The sequence below is a fragment of the Protopterus annectens genome, chromosome 3.part1 (assembly GCF_019279795.1).
Source record: "Protopterus annectens isolate FY-2018-M chromosome 3.part1, PAN1.0, whole genome shotgun sequence".
NCBI lineage: Eukaryota > Metazoa > Chordata > Ceratodontiformes > Protopteridae > Protopterus > Protopterus annectens.
In genome coordinates, this window is record NC_056732.1 from 1,528,910,795 (window position 1) to 1,528,935,573 (window position 24,779).

Below are 24,779 nucleotides of genomic sequence, written 5' to 3' on the forward strand. Positions count from 1 at the left end.
TAAATATATATATATCTGTGTACATATACATACTTTCATATATGTACATTAGCTGACATTATTGGGTACAAGCTAACAATTAGCAGGGCTGTTTCTGTTAACACTACACTAGTATGGGAATCCAGTAATTGGGACTATAAAAGTCTGCCTGACATGCTTTGGGTAGTAGACATACTATATTGCCTTTATCTTCATTCCTACTATTACATGTTCCACTTATTTAGCACTATATTCCTGTATGAGAGTCATGGCTTAGTGGTAGGTCATACAGACTAGTGTTACAATGGTCTTGTGGTAGGGCCTACTAGTATGCTTATATTCTGCTTTTGACTTGAGTATAGGGCCTATCAATCAAAGTGCTGGAGGCACCTTTAAGCAGTTAAAGGGGTTAGTAGGTCTCACAGGAGCCAGGCTGTGTTGCAGATTCTGGTTGCTGCATTTATCTTCACTGTTTCCTGTAGTGAGTGTGTATGGATACTGACACCTACAACTATATTTCATATGTATTAATATATATTTATATATATGTATGTGTAGATATACATACCTTCATATATGTACATTACCTTACTTTATTATGTACAAGCTAACAAGTAGCAGGGCTGTTTCTGTTAACACTGAACTAGTATGGGAATCCAGTAATTTGGCCATTGAAACTCTACCTGACATGCTTTGGATAGTACACCTCCTATATTGCCTTTATATTGATTCCTACTATTACATGTTATATTTATTCTAGCAGTGTGTTCTTGTAAGGTAGTCATGGCTTAGTGGTAGGTCATACAGACTAATGTTATGAAGAGACTGGCAGTGGGAATTTATTTTTCTTTGCAAACTTTCAAACTGAGTACAGGACCTGTCAATCAAAGTGCTGAGGCCACCTTTAAGCAGTTAGAAGGGTAAGTAGGTCACACAGGGGTCAGGTTGTGTTGCAGATTCAGGTTGCTGCATTTATGTTCACTGTTTCCTGTAGTGAGTGTGTATGGATACTGACACCTACAACTATATTTCATATGTATTTGTATATATTTATATATATGTATGTGTAGATATACGTACCTTCATATATGTACATTACCTTACAGTATTATGTACAAGCTAACAAGTAGCAGGGCTGTATCTGTTAACACTGAACTAGTATGGGAATCCAGTAATTTGGCCATTAAAACTCTGCCTGACATGCGTCGGATAGTACATCTCCTATATTGCCTTTATACTTATTCCTACTATTACATGTTATATTTATTTTAGCACTGTGTTCTTGTAAGGCAGGCAAGGCTTAGTGGTAGGTCATACAGACTAATGTTGCCAAGGTCCTGGGTTCGAGACTGACAGTAGGAATTTATTTTTCTTTGCAAACTTTCAAACTGAATACAGGACCTGTCAATCAAAGTGCCATAAAGGCACTTTTAAGCACTTAAAACCAGGTCTGCGCTCGTTTGCGTGGAGCTCACGCATGCGCACTGACGGTGAGCTCCGCTAACACAAGCGCACACCCGCGCTAATTTCTTTGAAAGAAAAGAAAAAGGGGTGACAGGAAAGTGGTGAAAAAGGGGTCACAAAGAGGGTAAGACAGTTGGGAAACAAGCGTGGGATTTGCAGGAGGGATGTAGGTAAGGCCCATAGATGCCCATGTCTTTGGCAGCAACAGCTGTGCATTTCCATGTATTTTGGTGAGACATTGGAAACCTTTCACCCCTGAGAGAGGTGTCAGGACAACATTACTATTTGTTGTAGAGCCAATTGTAATTAACTGTTTCAATGTCAAGCAGACATGTGTGCGACATGGACAGCTATGTATGGGGCGTAATTTTTTTGTGGGTACAGAGTGCCCTTTTTTTCAGGTGAGAGTGGTATGTCAGGTGAAGGAAGTCGTTATAGCTGGGGAGGTAGGTTGGGTAGGTTAACAGACAAGACAGACAAGACGCATACAGGGGTGGTGTATGACACACGTGGGGGGGTTACACAATTGACGGGGACGGAGGTTGGGATATCCAAGATGCATGAGCCCACAGATGGCAACAGTGGAACTGATATCCCCACCCATAGGCAGTTGCCACTGTTCCTTCACAGCCCAGGACGGGGCTGTGCTGGGGGCTGTGTAGGCGGGGCAACGGCCGGGGCCGTTAGCTGTGCCACACGAGCCTCGAGCTGGCATAGGGGCCCAAGAACAGAGTCTTGGATCTCCCTTCGCACCACAGACCAGACACCTTGGAGGGTTTCAGCCTGTTAAACCGGTGCTTAGCAACGGGCACGCAGTTTGCAGCTTTTTAAACACTACTCAGCTACAAGCAGTCTGTCTCACAGCAGCTTAGCTATCAGTACATTTCTGACTATTTTTATTATTGTGTTACTTCAAAATATATGCTCCATTTCATTCCATTTTACAAAAGGGAATACTTTTACATTTGTACAATACTGTCAGGGGGCTTTTTAGTGCTTATTTACAATAAAAAAAAAGGTTGTTGTGGGGGCTCGAACCCTGCCTGCCTACTCCTAGGCCAGCAATTCTACCGCTAAGCTATTACTTCTTGGCTTACTTTGCATATTTAGTTTTTATATCCTTTTCCACTGACTGCTAACTGCAATTGTGCTAGTAGCACACCCATAACTGGCGCACACAGTAGCAAACATTTACGGGGTTTAAAAAAAATAAAACAGGTTTTAATTTAATTTTATAACATCTCTTCACTTTATACACTGATGGTCTGTCGGGGCATGTTTTGTGTAGTGTGTTTATTCACATTTTCATGGCCTCTCTCGTGGCTGTTTACTTTCAGCCATTCTAGTCTTCCGGGGGCGTGACCGCTTGCAGGGCTTAGCCTACAGACACGCCCCCTACTCTCTTACACGGACCATGTAAGAGTTACTAGTGTGATTCAGCATGCCTCATGCACCTCATGCATATGCATGACATGCTGACATCACACCGTTTAACTGCAGCCTCCGTGTAAGAGTTATAACTCTTACACGGAGGCTTCGTGAATCTGGCCCAGTATGTTTGTCTCTACACAGCAAACTAAAGCCAGATTGGCATAGCTGTTTGCACATGGTGTCCCCATCGCTACGACAACTTTTTGCAGAAATAACTGATCTTGAAAAACAACAGTATTGTTTTCTAGTATGATTTCTAATAAGCTACATATTTGTTGAGTTTTAGTGTTGGTAAAACATTTATTAGCTGTTAGAAATTCTCTTATTTCAATACCCCAACAATTAGGTATGCTAGTAAAAAAAAGATTCTATGTCCATGGTAACAAGGACAAACTCTGTATCTTCTGTTATACTGTCCATTCTGTTATGCAATCTTTCTAGGAACATCTTAGTATCCCTAAGTATTGTGTGACAATTCTCTAATAGGCCATGTAGATTACCTTCAACATATATGGAAAGGGGTTCAGTACACCAACCAGCTCCAGAGACTATGGGTCGCATTGGTGGAGTAGAGAGGTTCTTATGAATCTTAGGCAACCCATAAATACTAGAAATAGTGGGTTTGTTAATATTAAAATACTTAAATAATGATTTGTCAATTAGGCCAGTGACTAATAGATCAAATAGCAAAAAAGGCACTTTATCTATAATAGCATTTACAGAAATTTTTGAAATACATTGATATGTATCTGAGTTAAATAAAAGTTTTTCCATTTGCTGAACATATAGCTCTTTGTCAAAAATGACTATGCCACCGCCTTTATCAGCTTGTTTAAAAACTACAGAATGTAAATTTTGTAATTCATGTAAGGCTCTCTGCTCTTCTGGAGTTAAGTTACAAAAAGAATAATTAAAACTAGAAGAAGCATCTGTATCTCTGAAAGCAGTTTCACAAACATCCATAAATCTTTGAATATCTGATGGAATAGGTGGAATAAATGTACTGGGTTGCTTATACATATTATGTGTGTTATTATTTGCATTCTTTGGAAACAAACATTTCAAAGCTAAATTTCTACCTAGTAACCTTAAGTCCTTGAGCATTTCTGTAATATCAGCTTTCCTTGCAGGTATAAAGGATAACCCTTTATTTAGTAATTTAAGCTGATCTGCATCTAATTCAAAAGAAGAAATGTTAACAACCAGACCTGAATTTACATACGTCTCTTTTTGTGGAGGGGAACCGTTCCCTCTGTTTGATTGATTCTGAATGTCTGTCCGTTGTTGGGAAGGCTCTTGGCACGATGCCTGAACGGTAATGCTGTCTTCAGAGTAAAATCGTTTTTCTTGTCTTTGTCTAGAAAAACACTTGCTTCTCTTTTCGTGTCCAAAGAATCAGAATCCACATTAGTAGACGTATTTAGGTCAAGCGATGTTGCTTCTGGCGCTGACGAGTGAAAAGTCTTTACTTTGTTTTTAGGTTTAGTCCCATTGCTATTTAAGACTTTATAGTTATCATTTATTACAGTTGAAGTTTGGTGGACCTTATTGCTAGCATTAGCGTTCAGAGATTCTGTTGTTACTGCGGTCTGAGTGATCGGAAGACCGGAAGTAGAGCCGGAAACTGCATATGGGGTTGTATTTTCGTTTAAAGTCCTGTTATCATTACTGAGCATAGAGTTGCTAGGTTTTGCATTCAGAATAACTTTAGTTGTTGTAATTGATCCAGCTGAAGCGCTAGGAACAAAACCAGGAACAGCAGCTCGAGCTGCGTAAGAGTTTGAGTCATTATTTACATTAGGCACATTGTTGGAAGCAGTATTGCTTTGAAAAGGTCTTGCATTTGGTGTATTACTGAAAGCAATATTGCTTTGAGAAGGTCTATTTATATTTTCTCTCGGCCATGAGAATACATTGTTTTTAACAAAGTCCGATTTGTCCTTGTTCAATTTAGATAATTTAGTTGTCTGAAGTATAGCAGAGCTGTATAGAACGAAATGGTTGGACAGACAGAAGTAAATAGTGGAGGTGTTAGCCTCTGTTTGTAAAGCATTTTTATGCAGATTCATTATGGAATGTTTTGAAAGAGCTATTTTGAAGTCCTTGAGGGCTGCTTTATTTCATAAATCAGAAGGAAAATTATTCCACATCGCAGGTTCACTACTTGTCAAGCAAAGTTACTATTATGTCTGCCTTTTAAGGATAGTGTTGATGATTAGCTGGGTAGACACAAATTGTCATCTACTGCCTTGCTTGATTTGGGAGATTTCGCACCACTAAGTACTCAAAAGGGTGGCAAAAACTTCTGTATGTCTGCTTAAAAATGTATATTTGTAGGTTTCTTATGGTCCCTGTGATTGCTTAAAAGCAGTACTCCTATGTTCCTATATTATAGATGCCTAGGTTGGTACTTAGCTTGCAGCCTAAGTGACCTTTAGACCACTTAGCCAAGTTCCCTATTAAAGTTATGAGGTATTAGCTTCCCCAATCAAGTAGATTATTACCCCATATCCCAGAGGTGAATTTGCAGTTACCAGTCAATATCAAGTGTAGATTTAAAATAACCAGTATATTAATATTTATTTATTTAACATTTGTTGACTGGGAAAGTCCGACTAGGTTCCACAGATCCTGTTTTCAGCGGAGGCCCGGGGAGAAATGCTCCAGAAGCATGTCTTTAGAATGTGGAAGGAAACTGGAGTACCCGGAGGAAACCCACACGAACGCAGGGAGAACATGCAAACTCTACACAGAAGGCACCCCAGCCGAGAATCGAACCGGAGAACCTCTTGCTGTGAGGCGACAGCATTAACCACTGCACCACTGCGCCGCCCTAATATGATTGGTGTGCAATGGAAGTCTGTTTCAGAAATGTGGAATGTGTTCAATTAAGTGTTTATTATTCCAACTTGTTGTGGCAGTAGCTGTTAAAGCTTTTAGTGTGAGTTTTTATTGTACTGCTGTTAATGTGGAGGGTCTTTCATAACAGAAAAAAAAGGTAAGAATCACTATGCAGCAAACAAGCTATATTACAGTTATCAATAAGTCCTGGGGGTTTAAAAGCATCAAAAAAGAGCTGCCAGTACAATTCCCTTATTTCTAACCTTACTTGCCAAGCACCCCCCCCCCCACCTCCGTTTCCTCCCAGCATCCACTTTTTCTAAAAATAACACATTTGAAGGAGTGTTCAGGGTAAACTAATATGTGCATTGCTTGGGTGCTTGTATTTTTATTATTTTTAATATCATGTACATGTTCATATATTTGAGACCGCAAAGTCCGTTTAGTTTTACCTATATAAAACAAGCTACACCCCTGACATAAAGCGCAGTACACCACTCCACTTGTTCTGCAATTAAACTCGCCATTCAAATAAAATATTTTGTCCAAAACAGAACAGCTGTTCCCCACACTAATCCATTTGCATTGTGGACAATGTCCACATTTCTTCATACCACACCTATTTGGGTCCAGTTTCATCATCCTTTTTCTCTAATATGCCCTTCAAGTTGTTGTTATTTTGAAGATAAGATTTATTTGCAACTGGAGGGAGTGGCTATGGGTTTGAATGTAGGGACATTATTTGCGAACATTATACTGTACTGCAGTGCCAGCAAGTTGATAATCCAAATGCCTGAAACGGGAATAGAACAGCCTTCTTGTCATCTGGTACCAAAAGAGAGCATGGTACCTGTTGAGCCATTAACAATGACTAATAATTAAGTAGCTGCATCTTTCACGGGTAGTTTGAATATATAAAAAGAAGTAAGGATTGCTTATAAACATGAAGCATTTGGTAGACTGCCATAATACACAAATTCCATCAAGCTGTCGAAGAAAGCGGCTAGAGCAAGCTGGGGTTTTGTGGTGGTAGGTAATGGATTAGAGGCCTAGTAAGAAGATAAATGGCGAGGAGAGTAATGCAGCGATAAAATGATAGGGGAGAAAGTAGTATCTGGTAATAACTCTGGCAATGATTGAAACAAAGAAGAAAGGGTGGTAACTTTGGCTGCAACAAAACACACTAACTTTATTACATGCTGCTGTAAGCTTAGGACAGTTGCACAGTAGTTCTAAGAGTAACAAGCCCACACTCTTATAAGCTTAAGATGGTTAGAGAGACAGCAGCAGTATGGATGTTAGATTTGATGGGCTATACGAAATGTTGGCATAACTGTAGGTTGGATAGCACACATAGTGGCCCAGACAAAGCCATGCTTAGGCAGCTATAAACTGTTAACAGTAATAAACACATCATCACAGGAACGTCGCACACATAAGAGAGGAAATAAACCAAACAGTATTAGGCTGCACACAGGCGAGTTAACTCTATAAGGGGTGCATAGGTTATAAAATAGCAAAACAAAATAAACATGTACAAATATTCATTATTGATAACTGCATGTGTTGTATTATCAGAATACCTGTTTTGTGAAATAAGAAGGTGGTTCTCTTTCTGACCCTTTGGAATGTTTTTAAAAGACCTTGCTTTTTAATGCACAGAAATCGAGAAGTATGCCAAGGGAATGTTTTATAAAAGTTTATTTTGTGTGTGTTGTAAATAAATAAATATATACTGCTTTGTTTGCTAAGTAGGCACTTTGTTGAGTTTATGAATGTGCATGAGTTCAATTCATAATCATCTTGTGTATGGGAAAGAGATTGACATTGCAAGAAGGACTGACTGTACCTGACGGATTAGAGATCTTGGCCAGAGTTAATGCGTTTTTTTTATACTAAACTAGAGAAAGTTTAAATATTGCAACTCTATAAATATATGATCAACATATCAGTCCTCGCTGTGACCAGTCAAGCTTACATGTCGCAGTCCGTGTTTCACAGCCATTTTCCATATATTCACTGGACTTACAATCCAGCTGTAGAACGAATTCAAGATCTTTGTGTACATAACTGTGGGTGGCAAGTGGGGCATTGATCCAGAAAAATAAAATATATGTGATAAATTTGTTAGGCCCTTAGAACACCAGGCTGCAAGCAGTTTGGAGAAAACAGGTTTAAACTCAAATTATGAAACATGCTTGAAATGTGCACGTTCTTGGCATTTAGCTTAATACATTAGAATACTAAAAACACAAATAAGCAAATACTTGAAAAACACAGAAAGCTGGAATTAATCCACCCAAAGAACACAAGGCAAAAGGTTATAGTAACCGGTAAAATTTATTCTGGTTCCTCGGCTTTTTGTCTTCTTAGAAATAAAGGAAAGACTGGCTAAACTGTTTCAAAAATATAGCAGCATTAGAAGCTAGAGCAGTAATTGAAAACCTCAATTTTTTGCTTTACCTGAGAAACTGGATGAAGTAGACTGCCTTAATTTTATGAAATAAAAAATGAGCAGCCAGACTGGTGTTTAACAGCAGGATTGGTTAACTGAGAAAGTACCTTGTGTGTGCTCCAAATCTGGCCAAGACCTAGATTAATAAAGATGCAGTCAAGCCAACAGGAAGAGCTGCTCTTGACAAAAGTGTGGCAGAAAGAAACTTATTAAAATTAAGAGCCCCAGAGTGTTTCTGAAAATTATTATTTGCTGTACACCAGGCAGAAGATAATTAAGGATATCCTGGTGTTCGGGGAATGTTGAGATGCAGGTGTATGGTTCAAGTTGCTTATTCACCTATCTTCAAAATACATTTTCATGGAGGATCAAAGGCATTTTTGGAGCAGAACAGGCTGTTGAGGAAATAAGAAAGTTTAGCCAACAAAGAGTGAGCCAGCACACTGAGAGGGGAACTCTGCTTCTTAATCCTTTGACAGTAAGAAATTCCACAGAAAGAGAAATAAACTTGATAGTATGGATACAAACTATAAAAAAAAACTATAAAAAAAGAGAAACTGCTTGAAGGGTAGTTAAGTATTCTGACTATGTCTCAGCAACCTTCCACCAGAGTGATTTACAAGAGTAAATGGAAAAGGTTTGCAATGCGCGCAATTGCAAGTATACTTGTCTCTTTCTCTGCTCTGTTGTCCTCAGTTTTGTACTTCTTGATTGGTCTTTTCTCACATTGGTGCCAGCTACATAGCTATTAAAGTTCAGGTAGTAGCCATATTAAACTTTCATGTGGGCTGTGATGATTTGTTAATTGCATCTTTGAAAAGTCTCTAAAGTCTTTCTAAAGGGCACCTTTCTTTTGAGACCTCCTATTAAAGACCCAACTTTACTTTAGGATATTATGGGAGTGCTACAGGCCGATATGCAGCCTGCCTTTGAACCTGCCTCTTCTGTAGAGCTTAAGTTTCTTTCTTGGAAAGCATTGTTTCTGATGGCTGTTACTTTAGCCAGATAGATATTATAGCTTCAAACCTTGTCATGTAAGTCTTTTTACTTAATATGCCATAGAAACAGTCTCGCTCTTAAACTCAACCGTACCTCAGTAGCCACAGGGTTAGCCTTAAACTAAGCTATAAACTTGCCCTTTTTCCTAATTATTGTAACAGGGGATTTTACACTTTATATACCTTGGATGTGCATCAAAAGACTCAGAGTTTACTTAAACTGCATTAAGACCAAAAAAGATGACCATTTTTCCTCTCTTAATTCCAAAACATAAATGTGTTTAAAGTTGTCTAAAGTGTTCTTATTCAGATGTCTTTCAGACAGTATTAACTTTGTTTATGATTTAAAGGAATTTGTCTCTTCCCAACTAAACCAAGAGCTCATTCCTCAGATATGTTTCTACTTCTACTGCCTTTTTCAGATGTTCATCCCTGGATGGTAACTGTGCTGCAGAAACCTAGTCTGCCATGCATACCTTATCAGGCATTATAAGTTGGAACTTCAGTCTCTATCTAGGGTGTCACATGGTTCTGTTATGCTTATCTAGGGTGTCACATGGTTCTGTTATGCGTAGATGTCTTATCTTGATGCCACCCAGGATATTGATAGCTGGGGACTCTGTCTCAGCTGTCAAAATGGACGGGAAGACAATATAGGATACTTACGTTCTTGGTATCCCTTTTCCATTATTCCTCTATCTTTTTTTTTTTTTTTTTTTTTTTGTAGGGCAAACTCAGTTTATAGCTGTAATGTAGCGTAGGGAATTATGGGGGAGATGAGCTCAAATGCTGAACAAGCTGTCAAATGTTTGCCAGCTCACATTTGCTCAAGACAGATAACCGAACAGACAGACCGAGAGGAACACAAAAATCGAGGGTTAAGGTAAGTACATAACTTTAATTTTTGTTACTTGTACCTTAATGCTAACATCATTTCTTCTTAAAGAAAACTTAAACGTGATTATTTATATTCACTTCTTGAAAATTTTATACTAAATGTTCAAAACTTGTTCAGTAGCTGATCTGCGATATCTAGTAATGACATGTTTCTGATTTACTACTAGTCACTGTTAGGATTGTGCAATGCCTCATAATGTTTTGTTTCTTTGAAAGGGTTTGCGGAGCATTACACAGACTGTTGGCTGTTTTGTTTCTCTCTACATAATCTCTCCTAAACTTACTGTCTTGATGGTTGTGGTGATGCCTGTCTTAGTTGGCACTGGTGCTTTGATCGGCTCTTTTCTGAGGAGGCTGTCACGACGAGCGCAGGAACAGGTGGGTAAGTTTAACGTTGATGTTTACAGTAATGCACTAAAGACTGCTTAAATCTTTGGCAAGGTTTTTAGCTCCCTTTATAGACTGTAGTTGGAATGCTGAATTTCTTTGTAGGGGAAGGTTGCCTGATAGCCCTTTTTTATGTGCTGGATAGCCAGTTTGGCTCACCTAGGAGGTTAGGATTGTTTAGGCCACATCCACAGAGAGTCCAGTCACCACTGGAGTCCCTCAGGACTTCATGCTGTGTCCACTCCTCCTTGGCATTTACTTCTCAGAGATGAAAGCCAATGTTAAAAGTTTCTGGCTGACCAAGTTCACAGATGATTGCAGACTAGGAGCAGTCCTAGAATCCCATCAAGATAAAAACACCTTACAGAAAGGTCCGACACAGACAAATGACTGCTGCCAAAGTCACGACTTAAAGCTCAGTGCCAAGAAATGCATTATTGTAACTTTTAGGAAGTCAAGTCTCCCCAGGAAACTGTCATCAGTGAAGCACTCCAAAGACTTGACTCTCTGGTCATGAATTTTGGAGCTCGTATAGATAGTATCCCAGCCTTCGACCAACATGTGTATAAGGCAATAAGAAAATCCTTCTCTGCTGCTCATCTTATAAGTGAGGGTATGGCATCTAGGCCTCAGGGGAAAACATCATACTACTGTATTCAGACCTTATCAGACCCATCATAGAGTATAATTCCCTCTTTGGTATGTTACCTGCCCAAATACGTGTAACAGCTGTAACATCTGCAAATGTTCCTTACAAAAAGAACACGGAATAAACACAATGTCCTGTGCAGATCACCTCAAAGCCCTGTCTCTATATTTGGTGTCATACATGCTACTGAGAGGCGTAATATGCCTGGTGTACAGGGCATCCTTGGTCCCTGCTTTGATGAACCTTTTGCACATCTGCAAGACAAACAGCAACAGAACTACTAGATCCAAAGTTTCATAAAAAGAACATATGGGAGAGACAGCTATGTATATCAAGAGAATCCCATTCTTTGGAATAGACTCCCCATCCATGTGAAGCAAAGTCCCTTTGTAATCCTGTTTAAGCGTAACTTGGACCAGTGGATGGGAAGTTAGATATTCACCCATGGTCTGGTGCCTACGTCTCTGATACACAGAGGCAGCCAGTAAATCAAGTCATAACCAAAATTACCCACAATGTAAATGTCTAAGACATCAAATTTGTGGGTCACATTTGGGTGGCATGGCTAGGATTATAAAGGCCCTAGTGGTTGTTCACCTACTATTTACCTGTGAAACGCAGGTTCATTTGTAAAAAGCAAAAATAATGAGCAGTGTAGTATGACCACAGTTCATCCTTGGAAGTGAACTGCCTTGTCTTGTAGTGTTGCAGAACAGGTCATGGCAAGCAAGAGAAGCCCTCACAAACCATGAGAGAGAGAATCTGGTGTTGAAAACTAGTGGAAGTAGCAGATGTGTGTTACAAGTAGTGATACAGTTAGTGCTGCTGGTTCCTGTTTGAGTTGCTGGCTGGGGTTTCTTCTTCGTGGAATGTTTGTGTTCTTCCCACATTCATTGTGTTTCTACCAGGGTCTCCAGTTTACTCCTATACTTCAGAGGTATACTGTTAGGTTAATTGGTGATTAATTTGCTATGTATGCAGATGTCTTTCATGTATTTGAACTTTTTTCCATTTTTTTTCATGTGTTCAAACTGTTACTTGTTCAGCTGGTGAAAAGACCGACAAAAGATATAAAGACTGGAAAATGTCTTTTCATGTGCAAGATTGCTGTAGAGTAGGGACTAGGAAATTACCTTTTCCCAACTTTAGTGAGATGTCGGAGTTGGAAAATATAATTAGCAGGAGGTGTGGGGATTGCAGGGGGTTTCTCCATTGCAAAAAAGATGGCATTTGTTCAGTTTTTATTAGCTGGATTTTGAATGTGTTTTTTTTTGAGCACTTTGTACTCAATCTTTTGATTTATTTTCAAGGAGTTACCATAGATTCATATATATATATATATATATATATATATGTGTGTGTGTGTGTGTGTGTGTGTGTGTATGGCATGAAACCTCTCTGCTCTGTTGCCTGGTGTATTCTAGCTAGATATTCTAATTTTCCTCCTGTTGTTTGATGCTCTTACCTGCATGTCTAAGTGATTGCTCTGTCTTTCTCCGTACAGATTGCTAAAGCGACAGGAGTGGCTGATGAGGCACTGGGGAATGTCCGAACAGTGAGAGCTTTTGCTATGGAGGATCGAGAAGCCGAGTAAGTAATTGGTACTGTGCTGAAGACTGACCAGTTAGATGTCATTCTTGGGGGAAGGGTGGGGTCATTTCTTCAAACTGCAGTTTGTTAACGGAGAGCTGTAAGACTGCATGTTCTGAGATCATCTGTCGTGGGATGCACTTCTCTTATGGTTGTTTCTTCTTTATTAAGATAATTTATCTCTTTTGACACTTGCCAGCCTGCATGTCTAGCCCCATCAGTTCTCCAGTTATTGTGCCATTACCCCAGTCTTCTTTGAGCGAGTACCTCATATCATTGAGCGAGTACCTCATATCACCTTATGGAGGAGTTCTTCTCCTTTTCTGTGAGGGATATGCTATTGGTAAATTCATTTTTATGTTGGGCAGTTAGGGGCAAGAATCAGAGGTTGGTTGGCTAACGAATGTGGCTTAGTCAGCTTCTCTGTCCTTGTGCTGTACTCCATTTTTTTCCTTATATAGTAGTCTCCTCTCTGTTTGGAGGTCAACCAGCACAATGCAGTGTTTGCAATATTAGGCCAGATGCATAAACCTCCTCCCTGACTCACTCTGGCTAGAGTGTGAGCACTGCTTGGCAGGAACTAGAGCTCTCCTTGCCTGCAGTCAGGGCTTTACCAGTCTATGACCATGAGATGGCTGTTAAAATGACACTGATGAAACTCCTCAAATGTAATAGCCATTGGAAGAATGTCTTGGTAAGGACTGGAACAGCCACAGACTGAGTTCTCCCTTCATGTTTCCCTGGGAATATTTCAAGTGCAATTTACTGTTGGTAGGACACCTGTTCAAGTCATTGCCAGCTACAGGACTGCCTCCATGAATCAGGACGCTCACTCTGCCTCTTTTGATCTACTTGAGTCTATCAAGATACATCCGAACACCATGGTTTTGGGTGAATTTAATTACCCATCCATTGACTGAGTAAATAACTCATGCTGAAACTCACTTGCCCAAAGGTTTCTCGACTTTAACTACAATGACCTGGACCAGCTGGTTGACAACCCCACAAGGGGTGCCAACATCCTGGATCTGGTGCTTACAAATATGAGGGACCACTGTAGCACCCCCACTGTAAGGTCTTCCCTGGTGAGATCTGACCACAAATCAATAGCTGACAACCTGCCCACAGAATACCTAAAAATAGCAGCTGATGTTTTAGCTTATCCCATCTCCATATTAATCAACCACTCCATATCTGAGTCCTTTGTGCCAGCCTTATGGAAAATGTCCCACATCATACCCCTACACAAAGGTGGCCCCTCAACAGACATCTCCAACTACCACCCCATTGCCATCCTCTCGCCTCTCTTCAAGATACTCGAAAAATGTATCAACTCACAGAGCTCCAATTATCTCGTAGACAATAATCTCCTCTCCTACACACAGCATGGTTTCAGACCACACCATAGCACCACAACTGCTCTGCTCTCCTTCACTAACACCATTCTCCAACATAAAAACAATGGCCTTTTCTCCTCTGCTGTATTTCTTGACCTATCAAAGTCTTTTGATTGTATCACATGATCTTCTACTCTCTGCACTCTCCAACCTCTCCTTTTCCATACGTGCCATCAGTTGGTTCCACAGCTGTCTACATGGCCGCCAGCAGTCAGTTGTCTGGCACAACGATCTATCCCCTCGCCTCCCTGTTACTCTCGGGGGTTCCCAAGGCTCTATCCTTGGCTCTTTGCTTTTCTCCATTTTTACCAATGACCTGCACACCGCCACCAAACATGCCTCCCTCATACAATATGCAGATGACTCCACTCTCATCTGCTCAGCTCCAACTCTAACGGAACTACAACAGATCACTCAAGCATCTTTCTCCTCTGTTGAAAGTTGGCTATTAAATGCTCAACTCCTCCTCAACCCAAATAAGACCAAACTCCTCATCTTTCAACCCTCAGAATCTACCCCGAATATCCCCCATTTCAGCATACTTGCCAAAGACAACACTTCCATCTCACCAACAACCCACACTAAGCTACTTGGTGTACAGATTGACAACAAACTCAAATTTGACGCTCACATATCACTTACAATAAAAAAAGTCCACAAAAAACTGGGTGCCATGTATAGAAACCAACAATACCTAACCAAACCAGCCAGAATCTCTACTGCAACTTCCCAACTAATCCCAACCCTACTCTATGCATCACCCATATTCACAAATCTTCAACAATCAGACCTAAAGAAACCCGAAGCCTGCTACAATAAAATTGCAAAATTTGTATCAGGGGACTCCCACTGCAGTCACCACTGTGTCTCCCTTAGAAACCTAGACTGGCTTGAGCTCCCTCAACTCCAACACCTAACCCAACATACCTTTGCTCATAAACCTGTAAACCACCCTCTTAAAATTCCCTCACTTCATACACTTCTCCAACCCTACCAATCCTTCAGACCCCTTCGCTCCTGCAATAAAAATCTACTCCAAGTCACCAAACCCAACAACTCTGCAGGGGAAGCGCTATTCTCCTACTCCATATCCAAAATCTGGAACTCACTTCCCACTGCCATAACTACCCTCCCTTCCAGCAGTCTCTTCAAAAATGCTTTTAAAGCACACCTAAAATCTCACTGGCTATGTCCTTGTCCATACCTCAACTAACCCCCCCTTCTCCTGTACCACTAAGTAGCTGCCAGCTCTACTATTAGCTGTCAACAGGTTATCAGTATTTCATTACTATTACATATCCTTTAACTAGCAGATGATTGCAGTACGATGTTTACTCTTTTCTCTATGTGAGAAATTAATACTACTAGGCAAATGTCTTGCACCTTATATTGTTATTATACTCTGACATATGTCATTACCTGTCAGACTGTGTCTTTGCTATAAATACTCTTTTTTTTCCCTCTGAAATGCTAGGTTATACTCTTATATAATGTGAAATTTTGCTTGTCTGAATATATGGAGCCTTCCTTGTGATATTATACTGTGACATATAGGTCATTTCTCCTGTTGAACTGTGTCTTTACTATAATTATACTGTTTCTTTTTTCATCTGATATGCTAGAGTGTACTCTTATAGTATGTAAATCTCATATATCTGAATATATGAAGTTTTTCTCCCCGGGCCTCCGCTGAAAATGGGCATATACTCAGTCGGACTTTCCTGGTCAACAAATGTAAAATAAAATAAATAATAAATAAAATAAGTAACTGTCACACCTGACCCCCCCCCCCCCCCTGCAGCAACTAAACTAAAAACCTTCTCCAAAGCAGATTATAACTTCTTATGGGATGGTATAAATAGTTTCACTACACCTCCCCCCTCAAATGGAACTGGCAACTATGTCAAGTTCTAAACCAGTGCTTTTATACAAACACCTGTATGTATAACCTCATTGACTCGGCCATACCCGATGGGACCAAAACAAGCTCCTCGAGGAAGAGCAAACCTGCCTAGTGGACAACTGCCATTAACAGGCTTTACAATAAGATGAAGAAGTTGCTAAGTGTAAGAGGGAGCAAGCCCTAAACTGGAAACACTTCCTCCTCAGCTTAAACAAGCGAATAAGACTTCTTGTGAAGTCCTTCAGAGCAAACTATGAATCCAGATTAGTTTCCTCAACTAAAGACAACCATAAGGTGTTCTTTAGTTACATCCATAACCTAAAAGGAAAGGCCAGATTTGTGCCAGACAGGTAGTTAATGATAACCACATATACTGAGTCTGTGGACACAGCTAACCTGTTGGCCGACAGGTTCTGTGAAAACTTCACTCCCTTGTCCCCGCCGCACATGTACCTCATGACAGCCCTACCAGCTATGCCCTACCTTGTATCTCTGTAAAGAGCAGGTCGTAAATGCCCCCTGGAGGTGTGAAACACAGCTTCTATGGAACCTGATTACATCCCAGACTGCGTCCTGCATGGGCTCCAACAAAAATTAGCAAAACCATTGAATACTCTTTTCAATCATAGTCTAAGCACAAGCTTAATCCCAGCTGAATGGGAAATGGCCACCACAAAGGTGGTGCTTCCACTGACCCCAGGCACTGTAAAAGTATTAGCCTGACTAGCCTTATCTGCAAGGGCATGGAGCGAATCATCATGGACCTTATCAACAAAAAGATATAGGTAATCTCCAAACCATACTCGCTTTGGATTTGTCAAAGTGAGATCATGCCTTTAAACCTGGTGGACTTCTTCGAGACAGTCACCAAGGCCCTGGACCAATGGAAAATCTGTGCATACAGCTACCTAGACTTAGCCAAGGCATTTGACACTATCCCTCACTCAGGTATCATTGAAAACTCACCCAGCTAGGTATCAGCCGTTACATTGTTAAATGGGTTGCTAACTGGCTCGCTAATACAATCCATATAGGCAAACTAGGGGAATCCATCTCCAACAGCAGAACTGTAACCAGTAGTGTTTTATTTTGCTCCCTTTGGACCTCATTAATACTGTCCTGACTCCACATTCTTGTTGGGGCTACCAGCAAACCCCCCCCCCCCCAAGTTGCTCTGGTGTTGCCGGGGCCAGTCCTGATCTTGAGGGTATCCTGGGCAGGTTTGTCAACTGAGTTTCCATCTATTGTGTTTTTTTTTTAAATGTGTGCTCTACAAAGCTTTATGGGTTTAGTGGGATAAGTGAATTTTCTTGGTTGATTTTTGCATATTTTTGGCCATCTTCCTCTCCTTATTACTTGTTTAGTGGTTAGCAGTATAGGTGTTCTTCCCATTAGTGGTCTTTTAGCTGCCATCCTTCTCCTCAGACCCTAAAAAAAACTTCTGTTATCTTCTTTAACTCTTTTTTCCCTTTCAGCATTAGAGATTATTGTGTGTACAGTGGTTTCTTAGCTACATGCATTTTCCTTTTTGGTGCTTGTTTAATTTCTTTTTCCCACCGTGGACATCAAGGCCATGGGATTCTGAAAATGTGTGGAATGTTGGCATAAAGTACATATGACAAGTGTTTCTACTGCCTTGGTCCCAGACAGTTTTCTCCTGATTGTCAGGCCTGTTTAGCCTTTGGGTCACTGAAGTTGGCTGACTGTTGGGCTGTATTGGTCCTGAAGGGTTTATACCAGCTGCTGCAGCAACCTCTGCTTCTGCATCTACAACTCTTTCTCCTTCAAAGTCAGTGGAGAAAAAAAGGATAAAGAGAGAGAGAGAGAAAGGCAGCAAGAGAGTGAAAAAAAAGCATGAAGAAAAAGGAAAGAAGCTTAAAAACAAAAGTGAAAAGATAGGAAAAGACATTCAGTTTTGTTCTTAACAGGACCAACTGGAACCAAAGACCCTTAGGCATTCATTGACTCCGGATGTTGGATCCAGCATCCTGAGCTCTTTTTTTTCGGTGGCTTTGACTTTGCTTTGGATCCACTTCCCTTTATGGCTATCACTTCAGAACCAGAATTTTCACCAGAGGCATCTCCATATCCGATCTGAGCCTCCCCCTTTTGGATCCATCAGGTTACTCCACACTGCTTATTTTCTTGGCTTCATCTACGTCTGCTAAGTCTACCAAGAGTGTTAAGGATGCATGTCTTGACTAGTTCATGAGAAATTTTTGAATGCTCAAATGGACCTAGGGATTGTACCCCCTCACCGTCTCTTAGGGGGTTGGGGGCCCTGTCCTTCTGGCTCCAACTGTGTCTGCTCCTTCACTGGGCAACTTCCCTGCAGTAGTACCTTTATCTGAGACAAGTGTCCACCCCATGAGTAAGTTGATGCTGATTCATTCCTTGATGCACTGTATTCCAGTATCTTTGGATCTGTTTACCTCTTAGAGCCATGGCATCAGGATAGAGGGCCGGGATTGGATTTGACCTAAAGGTTTTCAAAGCCATCTCGACTGTTCGGCTTCTTTGCCTTAGGTAGCTTGGCCACTGTCTTGATATCAGATAAGACAAGGTTGGTGGTTAATATGGGGGCGTCTTTCAGGCTCTAAGCTCTAAGGGCAAGTTTGGCTTTGGTGTCATTTGATGTTGTAGAGATAATTCTGTGTCATTCAGAGAAGGGTTCTTCTGCTCCACTGTTTGGTCCAACCAACACTTCCCTTACAACTTGGATTTTTCATGAGTTGGTGACGACACACACACACACACAAAACAAAAACACACACACACAAAAAAAAAAAGGGGGGGGGGGAGTTCGCATCGAGACAGCCTGTGCCATCAAACGTTGACTAGCCCTGCCTTAGGGGATCTCCTTGTGTCTCTTTGTCTGACCCCCCAATCCTCCTCTCTGGAGGTTCATAAGAAGGGTCATTGTAAGAAGTATCACCTGGATTCCCCAGAGTAATCTCTTACCAAGGACTCATACTTCAGTGAAGGAGAAGGATCCTCGAAATCCCCCTGTGAGGAAGCCTCTTTGGAGATTTATTGGAGCTTGACTTCAACAATTGGCTAAGCTTCTGGTGTCATTCTAAGGGGATCCATTATCTGTCTGCCTGGGACATCATGATCGACAGACCACGATGCTTTGCCAGAGATGGCTTGCACCTGTCGCCCTTGGGATTCCGGATACTGGCTAAGGCTCTTGCCACCCCTATAGTGCCTTTTTTAGGCAAGGTTCAAATGACAAATTCACCACTGTAACAGGTACAAACAAGCAAAATCTGAGGGTAATGCTACTCAGTGCTAGAAGTCTAAACCTCAAAATGCACTCACTCGAGACACTTCTTAAAATGGATAACATCGACATCTTTGCAGTGACAGAGACCTGGTTCAAAGCTCCAGAGAGCACCCCTGCATTACCAGGCTATAATTCATACCATACCTTTCGGCCACCTAACTCAGAACGAAGCACTAAAGGTGGAGGCGTGTCCATATTCATTAAGGATATCTACACCTCCAGGCTAGTTGAACAGCATAATGCATCCGAGATTATCCAAGTGCAACTAACTCTGGGCAAGACCGCAATCCAAATTGTAGCTTGCTACAGACCCCCCACCATGCCCCAGGATTCCCACTCCTCATTTCTTGATACACTGGAAAGTATTAGGGTACAACCTAACACCCTAATAATGGGTGATTTCAACTACCCTACCATTAACTGGGAAAACTACTCATGTACCAACTCTTTTGCTCAACGTTTTCTGGAATTCATAAATTCCAATGCCTTGGATCAACTTATTCACACCCCCACCAGGGGCAGTAATATCCTAGACCTGGTCATTACCAACATGGGCAACCGGTGTTCCACACCAGAGGTCAATTCCTCGTTGGTCAGATCCGACCACAAGCTAATCACCCTAGACATCCACATCCTGCCCCCACCCCCAATTAGGGAAACCACCGTAAAAACTTCTCCAAAGCCAACTTCATGCTTCTGAAGACAGAAGTGGCAAACGTCATGACACCCATGCAGACGGACAATAGAGTTACGACTGCTGAATCCTACACAAATGCACTTTATAAGCACGCATGGATCTGGTGGTCCTCTGCCATAAACTCTACAACAGAAGAAAGAAACTGTTGCAAAAAAGAGTAAAATCCCATGACTGGAGGAACGCCCTGGTCAACCTCAGTAAGAAGCTGAGATCCCTCATAAAATCCTCCAAAGCTAGTTACGAAAACAAAATTGCCACTGACTCTAAAGACAACCACAAAGCATTCTATAGCTATATCAAGAATCTCAATGGCAACACTCAGATCTGCTCTGAGATGCAGCACAATGGCACTAAATATACAGAACCAACTGATATTGCCAACATCCTGGCAGATAGGTTCAGTGCTAACTTTACCCCACTCTCACCCCCTAGAGGGCCCATCTCTATACCGGAAGAATGCAAAGTTCCTGTAATCACGGCTGCACAGGTAAAAAACACACTCTCCAAAGCCAAGAACACAGCATCCATGGGACCTGACAATATCCCAGGCTGTGTTCTACACAAACTACAGAATGAACTGGCACCCTACCCAAGTACCATGTTCAGTCATAGCCTCACCTCAGGCTTTGTGCCCACTGAATGGCGCCATGGCCTGAAGCTCAATGCCAAAAAGTGTATTGTCATCCCCTTTGGTAAAAACTCTGTACCCATGAACTACCACATAGCTGGTAGTCTACTTAACGCCGAAAATGTGATAAGAGACCTTGGGACACAGGTGGACAGTAGTCTCTCATTTGATAATCACATCGCCACAGTGGTCAGGAAATCCTTCTACGTGGCTCACCTCATCACAAAAGATTTCTCATCCAGAAAAAAAGAGGTCATTGTTTCCCTCTACTCATCACTCATTAGACCCATTATAGAGTACAACGCTCCTTTTGGTATGTACCTCACAAGACATCTACAACAACTGGAAAGGCCATAGAAATACCTCACAAAGAGGATTACTGGCCTCAAACAGATGCCCTACGCAGACCGTCTAAAAAAACTCCAGCTTTACTCCGTCGCATATCGCCTACTCAGAGGCGATCTCTGCCTAACATACAAAGCTATGTCAAACCCAGAGCTGTTGGACATGCTCCACTTAAAGAAATCCCAATCCCTCCGAGCTACACGCTCTAGGGACCTAAACCTTATCACCACAATAAACAGAACATGCTGGAGGGATAGATTCATGTCCCAGAGACTTCCCATACTCTGGAACAGACTACCTATCTATGTCAAACAGAGCTCCTCATTAGCACTCTTCAAGAAAAATCTTGATGATTGGATGGAAGATAGGAAATTCACTCCGGGATCACTTCTGTGGCTCTGCTCGACAGGGGCACAGGAAAATAATTTTCTTGGGTGGCGAAAGCCAGGGTACATTTTTGGCTAGGCTTATATAGGCCCTAGGGCCAATAGCCTAGTACCCTCCTATGAACATATGAACCTTTTGAGACAACAGAGGGTTGAACCTCTGAAGCCCCTTCTCTGGAAGAGTCAGTCTTCCTTGAAACTTTTGTACAGGCCCATTTAGTTCAAGGATGGTTCTTCCCCTGATACCCTTGCAGACCTTGTATCCAGGACAGCTTTGCGAGAACCAGATATGATGGAGCTGATAACATATGTAAAACAGACAGAATTTTAGTTCCTCAGGACAGATCTTTTTGAAGTTAGGGGTCCCCCTGTAGACACATTGTCATTGCCATGACAATTAAGGAGATTTTGGAAGACACCTCTTTGGTCCATATCCCAAACAGGGAGTCTAGGGTGTTGAAACGTTTTGGCAAGTGCATCTGTGTTTCACCCACATTTGCTTATGTGCTGCGAATTACCTGTCAGTCTTAATAATTCTTCAAAAATATATGGTTTCTGAAGCTTCTAAAATGGTGGCTGCTCAGCCTTCATTGGTCTCTTGCAAAGCCCTAGAGACTCAGCTGTCCACCATGCAGTCCGTATCCAATGTCTTCATGTACCTTATTTCCAGTGTAGTGAGTGACCAGGCACACACTGCAGGCACTGGAATTGCTACCTGCTGGCATGCCTGGATACACCTTTTTAATTTCTCAGACTGCTTCAAGGTGTCTTTCTTAAATAGTTCATTTGATGATACCACACTGTTTGGTATTAAAGTGAAAGACTTGCTGACAAGATGTGAACAAGAGGGTAAAAATGCTGTCTATCATGGGGATATGTTTCTCCAACTCTCATAGAACCTTTTGCAGGTATCAAAGTGGGGGTGGGTGTTCTTTTGGAAATCACAGTATTTTTCCAGAGACTGTCCTATTAATAATGCCCCTTCTGAGGAAGGGGGTGGAACTTTAATGGTTGCAGCCCAAGGGGCAGGGGTGATTTGCAATTCCAAGGCCTTAGAGGTGCTTTCTCATGGACTCCGAAAAATTGCCCAACTACTGTGCTGTGGAGGCAGTTGGGGGTTGCTTGACTCGACACTCATAGGCTTGGAACACCATCACAGTTGACACCTGGACTTTGAAAGTCATTTCCAGAGGTTACTCTATTAATTCCACACCTTTCCGAATTAAATTAAATGTTTTCCCTGTCCATGAGAAGGCCTTTTGGTGCTAAGCCAGGGGTAAATTTGCAATTACCCATTCGTTCATTCAAGTTACGTTTGAATAGAGTAACTGAAGTACTCTGCTACAAGTGGTGAGAAAGACTGTTCTATAAAAGTGGTATTCTCTCTGCTGCATACCTGTCCCTCCAGCATGTTCCGTTATTCCTACAAAAGAGATTGAGGTCCCTTGAATGTGCATGTTCTGACACCACTGGACTTCCAAATGTGCAACAGATCTGACAGAATAGGATCTGTTGAGGCTTTATACATGAGGCAGAGTTTGCCTTTCAGTAGGCTGTGTGATACCGAGAGGAGAGACAGGGCTTTGGACAGTCTGCTTACTTTCAATTATTTATACCCTTGAATTCTTTAGTGAAGAAGTGTGGTCATTCCAGCTTTGATAAGTTTTTGGACAGGTGCATATGGAAAGGGGCATTATACTCAATGATCGGCCTAATGAGGGATAATTAGAGAGGAAGTATTATGTCCCTGGGTCTCGATGCTATACCCTTAGTTGTAAGCTGTGTGCTAAAAAAGGGCACTCTTACAGCATGGAATATATGGTTATCAAAGGACAGTCTACTATCAGCATAGGTTCCCAGATCTCTAACTATGGGATCAAGTTTTTTTTTTTTTTTTTTGGGGGGGGGGGGGGGTTGTCATGACAGTTACAAAAGGAGTCAAACTTGCTGAAGGATACAATTATACATTTCTTGGTATTTAGTGGTGCAGGGGTTAGCGTTGTCGCCTCACAGCAAGAGGTTCCCCCATTCGATTCTCGGCTGGAGTGCCTTCTGTGTGGAGTCTGCATGTCCTTCCCATGGTCGAGTGACATATAAAGACATGCAGGTAGGTGCCTGCATGAATGGGTGTGCCTTCTTTGAAGGTTGGGTGTCGGGCTGGCAACTCAGCACCATAAAAAATCCACTGCCAATCATTGGCGGACCGGAGTTCCGCTGTGGCAACCCCTAACCGGGAAAAGCCGAAAGGCAAGAGTTTAAGTTCATAGATTTGCCACCAAATATTTGTTTTGGACAGGCCCTTTTGTAGAATCCTGTTGTCCTCAGGGTAGTCCATGATAGCACCACGTTTGCAATCATCCCTACCTGGGTTTGTTATAGTCCCACCTTTGTACAAGGAAATGACTGTTTCTGCCACCTGTCATTCATCTGGTACAAAGCTTATTTTGAGGCTTATGTTGAATAACCTCTGTTGGGGGTCTTACAATTCCTGTTTCGGGCTAGCCATTAGGCAGCTTTGTGTGTTACCTGACCCCATAGGTGTAGTGCTCTTGGCCTCAGATAGTGCCTTAAGAATTTGTTCTTGGGAGGTTTTGGGGAGGTGGGGCTTCAGTCTGACAGTGTTGCAAAGAAGTGAAGTTGGAGCTGAATTTGTCTGGTATTAGATTTACTGTGTCCTTCTGGTCTGAGTATGTGCTATCATTTACTATTAACTTTGCACAATACTGGGCATTGTCTCTGAGATATCTAACACAGTTAAATAAGGCTTTGTGGTTCTGTTTTGCCTGGTGGCTATTTCTACTTCATATTTAGTTTTGGTTGTTTTGATCAGGATTTGGAGTTCCTTGTTTAGTTTAATTTAGCAAGCACATTTATGGCTTCTTGAGAGTTAGATTTATTTTTGCATGCAGCGAGTTGTCTTTTTTCTTTTATTTTTGTGGACATGCCATTATGGTACTTTTAACTTTTTAACAGTCACCCTGACACAAACTAATAGGACAAGCAAACAAGACTGTTAGTCCTGAATTTTTAAAGATAGTGTCTCTAAGTCTATTTTCATAGTCCTGGATTAAAAGAAAACCACATCTGGTGTAGTATGCCTGCAATGGATTATTCACTTGTTCCATACATGCAAGTTGACAGTCCTTGTAGTTCTCTCTACTTGTCCATTAGTTGATGCATAGTATGAACTGGAATTGACACTATGTGTTAAGCCTTGTTCAAGTAGAAGTCTTCTGAATTACTAACCATTGTGTTGTGGACCACAGTTAGATATAACAACATCAGGGATTACCTGTCTTGAGTCTAAACTTTATTATATTAATCACTCCTGCATGTATTCTGTCTGTCAATTTACAAGATTCTTGATGGTAATAATCCATACATATTAGATACTTTGCTTCGTTGAACTAAAACAAAGCTGTGCTCATTCTGCTTCAAGCACATCG

General features: G+C 41.4%; 1 protein-coding gene across 1 annotated transcript in view; it reads left to right on the top strand.

Moving 5' to 3' along the window:
- Positions 1–24,779, top strand: part of ABCB8 (ATP binding cassette subfamily B member 8) — a 1,506,569-nt gene that overhangs the window by 626,213 nt on the left and 855,577 nt on the right. Inside the window, exons 6-7 of the mRNA XM_044067605.1 lie at positions 10,282–10,443; positions 12,606–12,691. Of these exons, the coding sequence (XP_043923540.1) occupies positions 10,282–10,443; positions 12,606–12,691 (248 nt within the window). The remainder of the gene's footprint in view (positions 1–10,281; positions 10,444–12,605; positions 12,692–24,779) is intronic.